The 19252-nt window shown below is 34.7% G+C and overlaps 1 protein-coding gene across 2 annotated transcripts in view; it reads left to right on the top strand.

Annotated features, from left to right (window-relative positions):
• LOC150086117 (2-hydroxyacyl-CoA lyase 2-like) overlaps nucleotides 1-19252 on the top strand; it is a 167190-nt gene that overhangs the window by 30964 nt on the left and 116974 nt on the right. For both annotated transcript variants that reach the window (XM_090374390.1, XM_090374391.1), the window contains exons 3-5: nucleotides 254-358; nucleotides 10963-11041; nucleotides 18276-18367. In XM_090374390.1, coding sequence (XP_090230516.1) covers nucleotides 254-358; nucleotides 10963-11041; nucleotides 18276-18367 — 276 coding nt within the window. The remainder of the gene's footprint in view (nucleotides 1-253; nucleotides 359-10962; nucleotides 11042-18275; nucleotides 18368-19252) is intronic.

The following is a 19252-nucleotide window of genomic DNA, read 5'->3' as shown; positions in this document are numbered from 1 at the left end:
ATTGTGTCTAGAAAAAGTAGTAAGAGTATCAAAATCTAGAATCCTGGATAATAGTGTTTTCCTTCAAAATAATGTTTTGTAAAAAGCAATAATTGTTTTGAGGGGTCACGAGTTGCTTATTATAGAATATTCAGATATTACTTAAAAATGAAAGAGAAAACTACAGTTGTATATTGTTCTTTTAATAACTTGTTATTGTTTATCAGTAGTTAATTCAGTGAAATTCTAAAATATTGTTTATATATATTTTAAGGCTCATGGTGTAAAGTTCCTTTTTACTCTAGTTGGAGGTCATATATCTCCAATTCTTGTGGCAGCAGAAAAAGTGGGTATCCAAATAGTTGATACTCGTCATGAGGTAGGAAAATTTTTTTTTATATTACATAGATAAACTGAATAAATAAATCCAACTCCTCCTTATTACACCCAATATCCAAAAAAAAAAAAAAAAAAAAAAAAAAAAAAATGTTCTGCCTTGAAATTGTAGATTAATATATCTGAATGTTGGTCAAATAAGAAAAATATATTTGTAAACCTCAGTTTATAAATAGTATTAATTACTTGTAATTTAGTCTGAGGTTCTACGGCTTCCATACTCAGGATACATCTGCCCGTTCATTAATGACACTACATGGAGATCATGAAAGACACAAACTATTAATTGCAATTAGCATTTTAAAGCCTGCTACTTGCAAATGTTAGGTATAAAATCCAAAGCAGTATCTAAGAAAATAAAATACCACGTGCTGCTATGCAATATGTGGTATCTTCATACTTTAAATGTAAAATATGTTAAACTGGTATACATAATAATGTATATGAGTTTAGCCTTTCCAATTTCCTGAGTAAAGTGGATTTACTCAGGAAATTGGGAAGGTTAAAATGATGGACCATATATTTATATGGTCAAGAATAGTGGCAGTAGCTTATGAAATTACTGCCACTCTGTTCAGTTGCATGTAAATTTAAAAATAAAAAAATAAATAAATAAGATTTAATTAACTCATACATGTGCTTTGGCTTAATGGTTGTATTTAATCTTATTGCTTGAGTGTGAATATGATGGATTTAATTTTGTGAATATATTTGATTTTGTACTAAATTGTTGACATTTGAAATACTTTGTTTCCATAACATAAACCACTGTTCTGTGACATTGTAAAAATAGGATGCACAGGTGGTTTATATTTTGATTATTAATTCCTTTTATAACAGTCTATAAATTATATTCTTAATTTGCTTAACCATTAATACAGTTCTCTCTCTCTTTCTCTCACTCAGTTTAAAAAGCTTTTTGCCTACCATGCACTTTATCATTTGAAAATAAAATATAACTATAATAATTAGCAATATTTAGATGCATATAACTCAATTTTTAAAGTATCTTAAATGTTATTATAATTTTTTTGTTTTGAAAAGGTCATGTCCACTGAAACCAGTCATTTCACATATGATGAACTGGGCAATACTGAAAAAAATTTTTTTTTTCCCCATCAAGAACTAGGCTGCTGAATTGAAAAGAGTCATAGAGGTCAAAATGATTGAGATCTTGACAACCCATGACTGTGTCAACCACAGAAAACATTGATACTGTTTATGACCTAATTTTTGAAATATTATTAAATTGGGTTATGCTAAATTGTGAACACCTGAGAATGAGTTCATCATATTTGAACTGATCTGCTGATAGAAAAAAAAATGTTGTGCCCAGGTGTGTTGCTTTTACTCAATAGGTACTGCAAAACATTAAAACATATCCAGCTTAGCTGTGAAAGGTGTTATGGATGGATTAGGATCATTTTTCATGGAATAGATTGGTGAACGCACAACTGTTACACTTATATACAATCTGCATTACATTCTGAAAACTGTTCTAATTTCTCCAGAAATGACTGTACAATGATGTGGCTTTAGAGCTTTATTTATGCTCAGACTTTTTTTCCTTTGAAGAAGCCACTAATGATAAATGGTGACTGCCAGGACAGTGCTGTAAAGAGCTGTTGGAAAGAGAGGAAATATCAAATCTTCAAGAATGCAACCCCCTTTGAGATGCCATTTTAATGTATGAATAGAGTACCTTCTTCACATTGTAGACCACTTTCTAAGCTGCTCTATGCCATATTCACAGAGGAGAAGATAATCACCAGGAATATTCCAAAATTCCTGGTCTCCAAACATAAATAAAAATAAATTCATGACATTCCTGACCCTCACAGACTTTCAGTTATCAAGTTTTCACAAAAGGGTGCATTTATGAAGATAACCCTGTTTCTGATATTTACCATTAAGGTTTATACTATCTCTTCTAACATGCTTCTAACTTTGCTTCAAGCAAAGTGAAGTATTCATGAAGCAAATCTTATATAGCATCAGCCATAAAAGGGGTGGGGAGAAGCTGTTTGTTTGGTTTTTAGGGGCATTAGCAACTCCGTGAATATGCAGTGGTCATTCCCTGACCTTTCCGCATCCTCCGTATTTGGTGGTGACGGGCTCGAACCCCAGTCTAATCAAGAAGTGTGTGCTGCGCACTGCTGCTCCTTCCCACCTGGCTATGGAGGCGCCGGGGGGGGGGGGGGGGGAAGCAAATCATTGCACACTTCATTTGCCCATTCCTTCTATATTTATTGAAACCACTTACTTCCATATACAAGGTGGATGTTTATTCTATTAATCAATTACTGTCTGATTGAAGGCCAATTTCAAGACATTTATCCTGGAACTGTCTGTCTTTTTACTGTTTAAATTTATATCTCCTTCATTGCACACTTCATTTGCCCATTCCTTCTATATTTATTGAAACCACTTACTTCCATATACAAGGTGGATGTTTATTCTATTAATCAATTACTGTCTGATTGAAGACCAATTTCAAGACATTTATCCTGGAACTGTCTGTCTTTTTATTGTTTTAATTTATATCTCCTTAGTGCCATCCAAGAAAGAGTAAGGATGCAATCAGTATATAGTTTACTCAACCCATTTAAACCCTTAATCCAACAGTAGTGGCAGTGCATTTCACACGTGCCTCTCTAAAATAACATTTCCATGTTAACTGTTAATCAATGAGTAAAATTCCAAGATTTTTTTCTACCTTTTTAAATATAGTCAGACTTCTACTGCAATAGTTTCTGAAGTGATTTTCTTATGGGTTTACATATAGAAATGAAACTGTGCGTGTGAGAACCTGTCAGGTACTCTGCCACCAAAACCAATATGCAACTATTTGGATTTTTCTTGATAAATGGCATGGTACCATGCTGTTTGTTTAAAATTTCAGGTTACTTGTTTTCCTCTCCCACTAGTTTAGTAAATATCAACTGTCTTGTTCTTGAAAGATTTATTATTGTTTACAACATAAAGATGATAGCGCAAAATCCAGAATTCTCTCAAAATAGCCACGACTCTGTGGGAAACAGCATACGTAGTTTCAAATTTCACGTGCTGTTAAGGGCACCAAATTTGAAATGAATTGTGAAATAACCCTGAAAGTGGAATTAACTAATAGTATTTGAATATACAAAATATGTGAGAAATAATAATAATAACGTATATATCCAGTAAAATATAACTTTAATTAAATAGTTAGCATTAGCATTAGTAGAGGCATTTGATGCAAGAAAGCAAGCTTATGCAGCATCAGCCAAAAAAAAAAATTAAAAAAAATAAATAAATAAAAAATAACCACTTCCACTTCACCCCTCTGTTCGTTCGAAATACCTGTCCAGCCGAGCCTTAAACTTATTTAGGCTGTCAACTTCCACGACAAGGGATGGAAGTCTATTCCACGAACCAACCACCCGCTGGCTAAAGGCAAATTTCCTCATGTCTATCCTACATCTGTCTTTTCTCAATTTGAATTTTGCCCTCTCAGGTGATTATTCTGAGCAAGAGGAAGAATCCCATCAGCATTGAACATGCTCAAACCATTCAAGGCTTTATACACCTCTATCAGATCACCTCGCCGGTGCCTAGTCTCCAGATACTGTAATTTGCAAAACTTAAGCCTTTCTTCGTAAGAGCACCCCTTTGTTCCATTCACTAATCTTGTTGCCCTTCTCTGTACTCGTTCCAACTCGTACTAGTTTGGAGCTTTCAAGGCTGAATGCCCCTTTTTGTCAACAAATTCTAACAGAATGGTAACTTTAGAGATAAAAATTATTTTAACGGACACATGTGCGTGCAGTGAGGTGTGTGAGGGCATGAGGGAGGCCATTGAACCATTAGATTGATGCTCATTATTGCTGCATAGACGTACATAGTTTTGCCTCCACCACTTATCTAGTCTTAAAACAGTTGTCTCCAAGATGGGGTGTAGTCTCATGCCTTTGCAGCAGTTCATGGCTCTTGAATTATACAAATTAAGTGACTCTAATCAGAGGCAGTGGTGAAAGTGTCGGGACTGGTCAATCACTTCGTAGTCATGCTTGGGATTGAGGTCATGTTGGGTCAACCAGAAGTGTTCTACAATTGCGGACTGGTTGGTCTCAGCAAAGCAAATCAGTCTGTTGTGTTCTGCAAGGCAGTCTTGATGATGTCTCAAGGTCTCTCTTATGTAGCAGCAGTCACAATCTTTGCGGGCTATGTGGTATACTACACCACTGCGTAAGAGAGGAGTGACTGGAGCCTTTACGTTGGAAACTAGAGAATGTAAGTTTCTACCAGGCAGCTGCACGCATTTTATGTGGTATTCTTGGAGGATTTTTGAGATCTGTCCGGATAGTAGGGAATGTAGGCAGTAGGCACGTTGTCCTGAGTTGATGGCAGTCTCGGGTGGATTGTCAGCTCCTGCACTTGTAATAAGCACTTGTCCAATATGTGGGTTGGATAGCCACAATTGATCAAGTCTGTCCTCACTCTGGAAATCTCGTTGCGCCTAGCTTCATCTGTGCTGGAGTGGCTCCAAGCCCTGAAGAATAGAGTGTGGGCAGTGCTGTTGAGATGGCTAGGGGCATGGCCAGATCTGTAGTTGGTGAACTGCCCACACCACATTGGCTTACGGTATACTGAAGTTTCTAGATCTCTAAAGTTTTTATCTCTAAAGTTTCCATTCTGTTAGAATTTGTTGACAAAGGCATGATCAGCCTTGAAAGCTGCAAACTATTTAATTAAAGTTATATTTTACTATTATTATTTCTTATGTACAATAGATTCCAGTACAACAGGCCCATTTACTCTCACAAAATATGATTTTTTAATAATTTTTATGTATATAATAAGCAGAAATATATATGCATGCACAGTTTAAAATTCCATAAATTTAATGGTCTTTAAAATTGAAAATGAAGAGACTAATGTTTCTATTTTATGTCTGTTTTTTGTAATTTTTAGAAAAATAAATTTTTTTTTTGAAATTAAAGGTGTAAAGCACTGCATGTTTTAATTTTTTTTTTAAAACTTAAAAACATATATGCAATAAGTATGGCAATCCATTAAGAAAATATGAAATATTGGTATTTCAATAGAATTCAAAAAGAAATCTAAAACATTTGCCAAAAATTAAAAAGAAAATGGGCCTGCCACCATCTTTGCTATGAATGGGAGTGCCACCACTTTTGGTTAAACACTTCAGTTGGGTCACAGATGCTTGGTGTGTCCAGATGCTGCTTAACAGTATCTAACAATATCTTTGTTATTGTTAGATTTTAACAATATCTAACAATAAAGCACTGCATGTTTTAATTTTTTTTTTAAAACTTAAAAACATATATGCAATAAGTATGGCAATCCATTAAGAAAATATGAAATATTGGTATTTCAATAGAATTCAAAAAGAAATCTAAAACATTTGCCAAAAATTAAAAAGAAAATGGGCCTGCCACCATCTTTGCTATGAATGGGAGTGCCACCACTTTTGGTTAAACACTTCAGTTGGGTCACAGATGCTTGGTGTGTCCAGATGCTGCTTAACAGTATCTAACAATATCTTTTTCTCTGTTGGAAAAATTTAGCATTAGTAGAGGCATATGATGCAAGAAAGCAAGCTTATGCAGCATCAGCCAAAAAAAAAAAAAAAAAACTTCTGCTTCACCCCTCCGTTTGTTAAAAATACCTGTCCAGCTGAGCCTTAAATTTATTTAGGCTATCAACTTCCACAACAAGTGATGGAAGTCTGTTCCACCAACCAACTACCCGCTGGCTAAAGGCAAATTTCCGCACATCTATCCTACATCTGTCTTTCCTCAATTTGAATTATTCCCTCTCAGGTGATTATTCTGAGCAAGAGGCAGAATCCCATCAGCATTGAGCATGCTCAGACCATTCAAGGCTTTATACACCTCTATCAGATCACGTTGCCAGTGCCTAGTCTCCAGACACTCTAATTTTCAAAACTTAAGCCTTTCTTAGTAAGAGCAACCCTTTGTTCCATTCACTAATCTTGTTGCCCTTCTCTGTACTCGTTCCAGCAGCTCTACATCCTTCTTGAAATGAGGCCTCCAGACCTGTATACAGTACCCAAGGTGTGGCCTGACCATTGACTTATACAAGGGAATAATCACCTCCTTATCCCTACTAGAAAAATTCCTGTATATCATTGATAAGACACCATGAGCTACTCTTGCAGCCCGTCTGCTCTGCTCAGAGAACTTCATATCTGCCTGCACAATTACCCCCAGGTCTTTTTCATTCTCTACCACTGTCAGTATAGTACCACAGAGTTGATATGTTGCTCTGGAGTTGCTGTTTCCCATATGTAGTACTTTACATTTGTCAATGTTAAACTTCATTTGCCACCTCTCAGCCCATCTGCTCAACCTTTCCAGATCCTTTTGCATTTCCAATCCTGTTTCCAATTCCATCAGCAGAATCCATGAGCTGTTCTAGCACATTGTCTGCAAATGTTCAGAGAACTTCGTTATTTGGTTTTTTAGGAACATTAGCAACTAAGGCCATGTTGCTCCGGGGATATGCGGTGGTCATTCCCTGACCTTTCCGCGTCCTCTGTATTTGGTGGGCATGGCCTCGAACCCCCGGTCTAATCAAGAAGCGTGTGCTATGCACTGCCGCTCCTGCCCACCTGGCTACGGAGGCGCCAGAGAACTTCGTGACTGTACAGTTACTTTAGGCCATTTTCATTCTCAATTACCTTGAGTTTGATAGTATAGTAGTTGGTATGTTATTCTGGGGGTTATTGCCAAAGTAGAGTACTGTACATTTATCAATATTCAACCTTAGTTGTCATTTTTCAGCCCATTTGCCTAATTTATTTAGATCTTGTTGAAATAGCATACCTGGTTACTGTTATTTACTATTCTGCCCACTTTTATATTACCTTTATAATTTAGTATTATATTTTATTTAGACATTGAATTTGATATGCCTTCATTTGTAAATATTAAAAACAGTAAAGGGTCCAACACTGAATTTTGTGCTGCCCCAATCATAATGTTAGTCCACAAAGAGCAGTGGTCATTAATAATCACTTTCTGCCTCCACTTATTCATCCCTATATCAATGCCACACTGCTCCAAATTGTACAGCAATCATTCATGTGGAACAGTATCATATGATTTACTGGAATTTTAAATTTTGATGTTAATTATGATTATGAAAATTAATGTTCTTTTGTGACTACCTCAGTAACTAATCAGATTGTCCAGACATTTCTCCCTAACAAATCCATGCTTTTATTGCTATATAACTGCATTCTTTTGCAACTGTTATTATACTGCTATGCTGTTGTATGACAGTATAATAACAGTTATTCTTGCATTACTTCTATATATATGCTCTTATTACGTAGGGATGTATCTTGAATCTAAGGATGCCCTCGGAAGCTAATATAATTGGATGGATTCCATCAGCACCAGATGCCTCATTTAGTTTTAGCTTTTAACAGTTTGGCTTTTATCTTCCTTTCAGTTATCGTAAAATCATTTAACCTAACTTCCAATTAGAATTAGGTATACTTTTGGGTATACCCATTAGGTATACTTTTAGGTATACTTTTGGGTAATTAGGTATACCCATCCCTAAAAACTTCTTTATATATGCATTTCAGCAACTTGTACAGGATCATCAGTAGTAAGCCATTCATATCCAGTGAACCAGTTTTGTTTATCTTTTTCTTTCTGGTGTTAACATAAGCAAAAACCTCTCATAATCTGATTTAGCATGTCTAATTCCTCTCCCCCTCCCAGTAACTTGATTGTAGACTAGTATATACCAACTGTAGGTTTTGTGTCCCCTAACAAAATTTTTTTATCTCCTCCACTAATTAATTACATCAGTTCATTGTCAACAGTATCATTCCCATTTTCATACGGTAGTAGACGAGCATAGAGGTGACACTGAGCATTTTTAAATGTCAATGTACCAGATTTGATAGATAAATAACCATTTTGTTCACCTGCTCGAAAAAGGAAGCTTTTTTTTTTTTTTTTTTTGCTTCAAAACAAACTCCATTACCATATGCATATGAAAACCAAATATTTATATGAGCTTTCATTTTTAGTTATTAATTTTTAAAAATGATAAAATACTTTATAATGACCCTGTATATTTATATTTTCCTTTTATATATAAAAGAAATATATATTTTTATAATAATATTAAAAATTAAGTATCTTAACAGTTTACTGTTGATAGAGTCATTAGGATTGGTGGATAGGATTAGAATATGGATTTACACATTAGGATTTATATATTAGTTAGTTATGTATGTTTTATATTTTGTATAGTATTATTTTCTTATGTGTACATTAGAGATTCCCTTTGGAATTTCATTTAGGCACTTTTTCACTGTTTATGTTCTGTGGATATGTGTATGTATGCTTATCCAACCTTATACAAGGTTGGTTAAGTTTTGTTATTGTTATTTGGTTTTTAGGAGCATTAGCAACTAAGGCCATATTGCTCCGGGAATATGCGGTGGTCATTCCCTGACCTTTCCGCATCCTCCGTATTTGGTGGTGAGGGGCTCGAACCCCGGTCTAATCAAGAAGCGTGTGCTACGCACTGCTGCTCCTTCCCACCTGGCTACGGAGGTGCCTTGGTTAAGTTCCTATAATTGATTTAATATGGCAGTCATGGCAGGGAAATTAGGAACTAATGATACTTTTATAAAGAAGCATTATTGGAATGTGTGGTCTGCTGTATGTGCTACATGCTTCACAATGTCTGCTAGATCGCATTGAAGTGCAACATATTGTATTTTTCAATATATTGTTTGGGCATTTTCTTTGTCAAGATGTTGTCATTGGAATAATACAGTAATGTGAAGTTCTGCCAGAAGTGAGGTAAAACTGCCATTGATAAAATTGAGTGTTTTTGTTGGTTTTCCAGAATGGTCTTTAGTCTTCCATTCTTTAGTTTGGAACAATAAGTTCTCATCTCACCCCAGAAAGTTTTGTTAATACAGAAGTGAGGATAAAGTCTTGCAGGAAGATTTTCTGTAGTGCCAAAAGAATTCATGATAAATTCATACCAGAAGGGTTCAGTGTTCATGAGATTAATGTTGAGATTCTGTGTCACATATAGGATTCTATTTATTTTAAGCAGAGACCGAGACCTACATATGATTGTGATGTATGTTGAGACCATGTCACATATGACTATTTACTGTAAACAATGGCAGCTGTGAACTAACACGAAATGGTTGTTCTTGCTCAATGGTGTATTGCAAGCCTGATAAAGCACTTGGCAGGTACCAATGTGATATTACTATCACACTCACCATATTCTTGAGATCTCTTGCCACCTATCACAATTCTTATTGTGATATTTCACCTGAAGCCATTGTAAAAGTGTAGATGAGGATGAGCTGAGAAACCAAGAATAACCTATAGGAAAAAACCTTACAGCCTCAAAGAGAATAACCCACAGAAAAAACTTTACAGCTTTGAAGAGATCTTTAAGAATTCCAGTGTCTTATGGGATTCACACCCAGCCCTCTCTAAATGAATGACCATTGATGAACCCCCCATCTGGTAGGTGGAAGTTCATTTCAACAATCAGTTACTATGTTGCTAAAGGAAAATTTTCATACTTATGTTCTACAATTATTCTTTCTCAGTTTGAATTTGTATTTCTTGTGTGTTACCTGAGGAGTGAAGAATGAAATTTTAATATTCATTACAATGTAATTTTTATTAGGTATTGAAATAATTTCAAAATATACACAATTTGACCTGACCACAGCTGTGGGGGGGAGGTGATTCTGCTTCCTTTCATAGTTTCCTGTGCTCATCTCATCATTAGGTTACTTAACCATTTTAAAGCTATTTAAAGCCTTAAATTTCTCAATCAGATCACTTTTTGAACATTACATACGTAACTTACAGAGTTTGTATCTTATGGTATGGATGACTCATTGTGCCCGTAACTAATCTTGTCACTCTTTTCTATGCTTATTTCCAAGAGATAATAATGTCTTTGTTTATACTCCGGCACAACCACCAGGTCAGTGGAGTTTACAGTAAATTATCAATACAAACATTAATCGTATTTAATAGTCACTGGCTTTGAACCCCAGTCCACTCAAAGAGTGCATGTTAGTGCACTCATGCTCATGACCACTTGGCTACATATTTCCTAAAATGAAGTTTCCAGATATTTGGACAGTACTCAAGATGTTCGCTAACCATTTCATTGGAAATGATACCTTATACATATCTTCATCGGAAATGAATTATGAGATATCAGTTTGATTATTCTACTAGCTATCATTAATAAGTTTATTGCTGTTGAAGGACAAAATGTAGCTTTACCTAAAAATGTGCTATCAACAGTGAATATGATAGAAAACTGAGAATAAGATGATTTAATCAAAAGTTGGTGGTATATTCTGTTTCTTGGGTTTTGTATTAAATTTTGTATCCTTGATATGTGAAATATTGCCAAAAAAGTTTCATTTACAATAAAAGAAATGCAATCTGTGAAGTACTTAACAAAGGTCTGATTACTGTGTATACCTGTAATTTCAGTGATGTATTATGATATTTGCATTACAGTATTTGTTTTCAGGTTAATGCAGTTTTTGCTGCTGATGCAGTAGCTCGTCTTTCAGGGAATGTGGGTGTGGCAGTGGTTACAGCTGGACCAGGTATGTTTTAATTATTTCATTTTTTCCGATAAACTTATAAGAACATTTAAATTTATGTGGACACTTCTAAAATATTTTCAGCTGACTTGCACTTAATTATAATTGGTCATATTATCTGTTATATTTTGTTGTCTTTGTTGCATTCCACACAAAGTAAAAAATTCTTCATGAAGGCCACAACTATGTATACATTAGGTGGTGGCAGACATAATATTCTGTAAAAATTATACAAAGCAATGAAATTTAAATATTCATTACAGTTTAATTTTTATTAAGCATTGAAATAATTTCAAAATATACACACCTTGAGATGATGTGATTGCCACACTACCACAGCTGTGGGGAGGTAGGTGATTCTGCTTCTTTTCATAGTTCATCTCCCACTTCAACCCTTCCACACCCATACTGGGTAACTAATACTGATATAGGCCTTTTGACTACACAAGTGTTGTGTTCACAGGCTGATTTGCATGTTGTGCAGGTGGAAAAACACAGATTAATTGATGAGGGGGAACCGTGCTTCCTCCAACCTGAAATCAGCGAACTCCAAACTTAATTGAAAAGTCTTGAATAATTTTTCCAGTTGCAGGTGGGAATTGAATCTAGACCTCTCCAAATGAAATGGGACATATTGGTACTGACTAGGCTGGTATGTAGGACATAAACATCTATGCATTCAGTTTCTGCATTTGAGAATGATTTGGTCCCTCCAATAATGATGGCTGGAATTTGATCATCAAGGCTTAGGTTTTATTACTTTTTTTATGCTTGCATTGTGGACAACATTATCTCAATCAACTTTTGTTGCTTATATTTTTTAAATGAATGAAATCAACAAATGGCCAAGCTGTCATTTGTTTAAAATATAAAGCACCACTGTGTCAGTAGCACCACAAGTCAAGAGCAAAGTGGGTTACCTGTGTCAGTAACAGTGGTGCTATTGGTACATATATTCTTGTATGTCACTGAGCTCTCACTGCTTGTGTGCACTCCTGGTCTCATCAGGCGATAGCTGACTTTAATTAATACACATATTCCAACCAACCTGTGAATAATGTACGGAATCTAAGTGAATGGTCAGTTAGTGTACATAAGTAAAAGAAAACCTTAAGTGAACAGCCAGACTTGGTGTTTCACTTAGATTTGATACATTTTTCACAAGTCAGCTAACATTTACTGAATTAGTCTACCCATCATCTGAATGAGACTAGTATTCTTGAAACAGCTGTCATGCAGACACTTCACACTTGACAAATGACAGGATTAGCCTTTTGGTGATGCCCTTTGTTAAAAAAGATATTATCAACAAGAGTCACCTTTGGGTAACACTGTTATCTAAAATGTGAGCATAAGCCCAAGCCTTGATGGCTAACTGTTGGCTGCTACCATTAATGGAACAAAAGCATCCTCAAAGATGGAAATTGAATGTAGAGATGCATAAGGTTTTCAAACAATATTTTCGAATGTTAAGAATATATACAAATGTTTGACAGCAACAGTAATTAGCTTTTTTGGTAAAGAAAACTGTACAACACTAATTTTCTCTTTGATGTAAAGTTGGGTTATTTTTTGGTGTGGTTTTATGCCCTAATTATGAAAATGTTACTGAACCTGTTTCATTACCCATTTTTAAAAAAAAATACATACATTTCTTTGAAGAAAAAATAAAAATATGACATCCCAAAAAATATTTGGTGTGCAGAGTATCAAGTACAGAGCTGTTGGTTAATTTTCGAGATATCGCTAAACCATTGTCATTTTGCATTGATTGGTTCAAAATTGCCACATCATATCCAAGTGGATGTCTTAATGCTTTCTTAGTGACTGTTTTATGTTTTTGATCTGTGTTTAGCTGTTCTTTTTTGGTGTGCTGTAGAAACAGTTAACTATTCAATGTTGTGCATAATGCCTTGAAAATATAATAATAATCTTGAGTCATTTTGTTGCATGTGAGAAAATGCCTTCAGAATCCCTAAAGCAAGTGTTTAACTACATTAATTGAAAAGGTGTATGTATTATGGTTTGGATGCAAGGTTGGAAGTCAGAATCACATGCTGTAAATGTGAAAGAATGTTATGAAAATATGAAACTACTTTTAAAAAGTACTGAATACCATAAATACTTGTGGAATATTTATGGTGACTGTAAAGTAATAACACTTCTTGGGATATGTTAAGATATGTGGAAAATATTGTAGATCATTGAAATAAATCCTGTAAAGTTGCCAAGATGTAGATTTTAGTGAAGTTCAAAGTGGAATTGGATGATTATTTGGTGAAGGGAAAAGTTATTGGGGGGATTTTTTTTTCTGCAGATGAATGACAGTCAATTTCCTGCATCATTTTACCAGTCTAATAATAATATTAATACCTCCAAATATTTGTTAAAATTAAAGAAATGGCATTTTCTAAAACATTTCCAGCCATAACATAAAATCTGATCAGCAGTAATGAAAGACATCAACAGTTTGACATCAACAAATTGCCCCCAACAAAAAATGCCCTTTTTTTTTGGAAGCAAAAAAAAAAACACACAACAGACTTTCCTGGTATTAACTATGACTACATGTCTAATAAGGTAAGGAAGCTACAGGCTTTTGCTGCTCTAGCCGAAAAGTAAAAACTAATAATAAAAATATTAAAATTAAAATATATAGAAAATAAAAAGAAAATAAACTACTTCTGTGTTTCCCTCCTCATGTAGGTAACTATCTAGCTGATCTTTTAAGTTACCCAAGCTGTCAGTTTCAGTTACCCAATTATTCAGTAATTAACAACTCATTGGCTAAAAGAAGACTTCCTACAATCCAGTCTGATTTCTTTTCATGTAATTTGAATTTATAACTTCTAGTTCTGGAATCATAACAGAAAAAATTTTACATTCTCCATTCATTTTATTATTTCCTCTCAGACCCTTATAGATCTTATTCAGGTCCCTACTGAGGTTTGGTGCTTGGTTGCCAAGCTCTGTAGCCCACTTAATCGAAGCCATTCCCCAGACAGCCATCCAGTTGCTGGTCTGAGCAAATTGGTTGCCTGTCTTTGGGCCCTTTCATGAATCTCAGTGTCTTTTTTTGTGTAGTCTATGTCCTTGGACACAGAATTCCATGTGCCCTCCTAAGTTGCCTTATAGTGAGACTGTGATGTTTGTTTGTTTGTTATTTGGTTTTTAGGAGCATTAGCAACTAAGGCTATATTGCTCTGAGGATATATGTGGTCATTCCCTGACCTCTCCGCATCCTCCGTATTTAGTAGTCACGGGCTTGAACCCCAGTCTAATCAAGAAGCGTGTGCTACGCACTACTGCTTCTGGCTATGGAGGCGCCAAGGGATTGATCTGCCTAAACATATGTTTAGGGAGCTCATAATCCTGCCAACAAATGTTCAAAAAATCATCAGTAAGACAGTAGACTGTCCTTTCTGCCTGTTTACACTACTTGGAGACATTCATGTCATTCCATATTGTAACTCTTGAATCCTTTTCTTCTTACTTTACTGGTTTTAATTCCACATCACCAAGTGTATAAGTTATTTTTGGGTTGTTGTTCCCCAAGCATAAGACCTGAATTTTTCAGCAAAGTTTTACACTTGGGAGAAACATAGCCGCCACTTTTCTTATCATCCTCGAGGCCTATCCAGGTTTCCCTGAAGGAACACTGCTTGGCACTGATTATTAACCAGTCTCTCCCAATCTTCACATCACCTGCATATTTTGACATCACGCCCTCTATCTCTTTATCAGTGTCATTCATGAAAATCAGAAACATTGGTCCCCGAATCAATCCTTGAGGGATCCTGCTTCTAATGTCAGCTCCATCTGAAGAGTAACCATTAATCACAACCCTCTACTTTCTACACTGTAGCCACCCCACAATCCCTTTTAGAATCTTGCCCATGTTCTCAACATGTTCTGGGCTATGTAGTAACTTATTATTAGGATTGAGTAAAATGCTTTGTTAAATTCAAATGATGTAAAAATTGTCTAATCCAGCACATGAGTAGCTTTGTAAGATAGCTATCCAGGTTAGTTAAACTTGATTTTCCCCTTAACAAAACTGTGTTGTGTATCCTTCAGAATTCCATTTCTGTCGAAATGTCCATGTATTACACTCTTTATCATTGCCTCCATGATTTTCCCTAACATTGAAGTCAGACTAACCAGTTTGCAGTTACCCACTTTGCTCTTGAAACTGCATTTATGTATTGGCAGTATGTTGGCACTTCTCCAGTCCAAAGAATCTCTTCTGTCTCAATGATGACTTCTTAATTAATATTAATGGTTCATTGCACTTTCTTGCTGACCATGTCAAAATTATTCTGTGTATTCCATCAACTCCACAGCCCTTTCTTGTCTTTAAGCTTGAAAGTTTTTCTAACACAATTATGTAATTTCAGCATTGCTAATTACATAATGCTCAGTCTCACTTGCACAGCCTCTCCTCACTATTAAGGTCTTTTATCAGTGTCAGGTACTTGTATCGATCATAATTAATGATCAATACAGAGTACCTGATCAGCTCATCAGCTAGGTTATCTAAGAATTTTCAATGCTAATTTAATAAGGATTTGATCTGATTATTTTTATTCTTCTTTAATGTATTAGCCAGTCATTGCGCATACTTAGTCTTTGCCAACCTAACTGTTTATGTTGTACTATCAATGTTCATTGTAGCTGTTATAGGCAACAGTACTTTTAATTACCCTGTAACTTTCCCATGTTGTCTTTTTGTGCTCTGTTTGACTGGCCAGCTCCATATTCATTCATCTTGGCTCATACTATATTTTCTTAATAATATAACTGCATTCATCGGTTCTGTGATTATTGGTTTTAAAATATTTTGTAATTCTAACATATTAACTCTCCTTCTGCTTTTTGTCCAGTTGATAGAAGCTATGCAGCATCTTAATCTGTCATAGTACCCTTTATTGAAATCAATTTCCATGGCTTTACCTTTAACAGTTGCAACCTCTTTCTTCATCTTCCGCACGATACTAAATACTGCACGATCACTTCCTGCTAATGGTTCAGGCACTGTGAATGCTATGGTGTCGTCTGTTTCTTGGGTAATGATCAAATCTAGAATATTCTTTTCCTTATGCTGATGCAAATAATAATTATCTAGTTGATTTAAAAATTTTGTTCCCCATAGTGAGTTTCCTCCCCATTTATTCCAGTCAATAAGGGGTAAATTTAAATCACCCATAATAAGACATTAACACTTTCTTGCCCATTCTATCTGCATCTAGAAGCTCCCATCATACCTTTTATAATCTTCTGGTCTGTAGTATACCTTCACTGTCATTTTATCTTTGCATCCAACTACTTCCCACCATGCAGATTCTGTTCTGGTATGCATAAGTTCAGAATCTGGAAAGCTTTTTTTGCATTCAAGCTGCTTTTGATAAGAAGCATGACATCATCATCATCAGCCATTTTCAATCCACTAGCATGAAAGCCTCTCCAGCAACTTTCTATTTCCTTCTGTTTTGTGCAATATCCATCCATTTACTGCCCGTTTTTAACTAAATACATAATATTTATCATAGTGAAACTCATCATCTCCTGTTTATAAATGACACACATTTCTTTTAGCCACATTATGTGTCCACTTTTAGTTGTCCTAATCAGGAGTTCAAATCAATTCATTTTATTAGTATTACTATTAGTAGTGGTACATAATGCAAGGGAACATGCTTATATAGCATCAAAAAAAAGAAGAAAAAAAAAGAAAAGAAAAAACCTACCTACCTCGTCTGTCGTCTTTAGTAGTTTGTTCCAATTACTGTGGCTGAAAGCAAAATTTCGCTCATCTATCTTGCAGCCATCCTTTTGTGAATATCCTCACAACGGGTTGCCATGATATTGCACTACTTTGAATAAGTAGTGTCGTGAAGGTATTCACAATATGAGGTATAACTTAAATGATGCCGCCTTTGTGTATTTGTGCTAATTCATAGTTTAGCTGCGTACTAATGTGATGCTTTTGCACAAACTTGTACGTTGTCTAAATCTCTCGCAGCCTGAGGCTGAAGCCCTTAACACATTTCAGTCCATGTCCCCTTATGTGTGTAGTCCAAGAAAGAGTAAAGATGCCTTTGGCATTTAGTTTTACATTTAGAGCCATAATACTTCCATCACATCTCCTAGCAGATGGCTAGTTTCCAAGCACTGCAGTTTGAAGAACTGAAGCCTTTCATGGTAAGAGTACCCTTTTGTGTCCTTTGCTAATCTGTTGCTCTTTTCTGCATACATTTACTAATTTCATGCTGCTCAGCCTTACTCTCACTGCCTCTCTTTATGATGAAGGATCTTTCATCTGTAATGGTCAAAGTGCCTGATCAGTTCATCAGCTGAGTTATCTAAGAATTTCCAGAATCCGACTTCCTTCTTAAAATGAGAACTTGTATGCTGTTCTAGCAGTCTGTGTCTGCACTGTTCGGAAAACTTTGTGTCAATGAAAGTTTAAAAAATTTAGAATTCTAAATTTTATCTGTTCTTACTTGTGAGAGATTATTATAATCTGTTAATGCTAACAGACTAAATTTTTGGAAGAAACTGTCTTAAAAGTGCACAAAGTGTTTTTTCTTTCTTGTGTTAGAAAATATTTATTATGTGTTATTAACTTGTAAATATTGCAATTTACAGTCATATTAAACAAAATATATTTAATTATGGTTTTAACCAGCAGTTATGAACTTTAAAATCCCCCCCCCTAATATAACAGTATAATGGGGTGGGGGAGAAACTAATGAAATAATATTCTTTCAAAAAAGAAAAACAGTATTTTTTTGCTAAAATCATTTCGAAAACAAAATCACAAATTAAAAAAAAAACCAAATCTCAGTTTTTTATTATATTAGATAAATGATATTCATTTTATAATAAGCAATTCAAAATTGTATCGGCAACATCATTTTGACATGTTTACCTCACTGCATTACCTGTCACTGAACTAACTTCAGGACTTTTTTTACTTTGCGATTTTATTCTTTTAACTGCCAGTACTTATGCTGTAGTTTTTTATTGTTTTTGTAAAATCCTTCTAAATTTTTGTACTGGGGTTATAACCTTCTGTACTTTTTTTTTTTTCCTAAGAAAGTAAAGAAATTTATATTTTATTTTAAAAAAACTAGTGCCTAAATTCTTTTTTCTTTCCTTTTTAAATATAATAAGTTTAAGAAATTATATTTAAAATTTTGGATAATAAATAGTAATAAATTTCCTTCTATAATAGGTGTAACAAATACAGTTACTGCTATTAAAAATGCTCAGATGGCAGAATCACCATTGCTTTTATTGGGTGGAGCAGCTGCTACCCTAACTAAAGTAAGTTATTTCATAATTTTAAAATGTAGTTCGAGGAAGTAACATGGAAATCCCTCTTTTCTCATAAGTTGTTACACTGAATGCAACTTATGGAAATCTGACCTAATTGTTCAGTAATAATATGAGCAATCATAATGCTATTCTTTAAAACTATCCTTATTTATTTTAGGTACAGTGTAGTTCAGAAGTCAGTTTCCAGGTGTAATTTAGCGTATATGCTTAAAAACATTTAAAATTCCACCTTTAAACTTTTTTTTTTTTTTTTTTTCTTTTTTCGCAAGGGCTAACTGCAGATGCATGACAGAACCGTATTGGTATCAGAAACAAGTTGAGCTTGCTTGTATTACTCATACATGACAATCAGAAAACAACCAAAGATTTGTAATTGCATTCTGACATCATGATGCAAACATTCCACAGCACCCCACCAAAATTTAGTCACAAATTTTACCCAGCAGCTGGCATCTGCTGGTGAATTGTATTCACCATCCTTGCTTAAATATAAATATTAAAATATCTATTAGAATTATGTCAGTGGGAATTTTTATATTTCCCCAGTATGGTTTTTCTTGGTGTCATTTTTGCGCCAATAAAGTCAAAATCAACCAATCAACCCCAGTATGGTATTCAGTTTCAATTTGCATCATTGATTATTTTTTAATTGGAGAAGTAGAGCCAAAAAAAAAAATTTCTAAAGAATCAGAATCCACATTCATGTGAAAAATATGCTATTTACCCACTCACATGTAATTTTCTTGCAGAATTTCTGCAAGCAGAGGTTCTGCTTCAGTTTCCCTTGCTTCATGTCACTGTGAATTGGGAGTAAAATAGTTGGAAAATAATTATTTTCTTTCTTTTTTGAATAACTTGAATTCTGTTACTAAA

This window comes from Mastigoproctus giganteus, chromosome 5 (assembly GCF_048544385.1).
Source record: "Mastigoproctus giganteus isolate SK-2022 chromosome 5, ASM4854438v1, whole genome shotgun sequence".
Classification (NCBI taxonomy): Eukaryota; Metazoa; Arthropoda; class Arachnida; order Uropygi; family Thelyphonidae; genus Mastigoproctus; species Mastigoproctus giganteus.
This window is presented reverse-complemented; position numbering and strand designations above follow the sequence as displayed.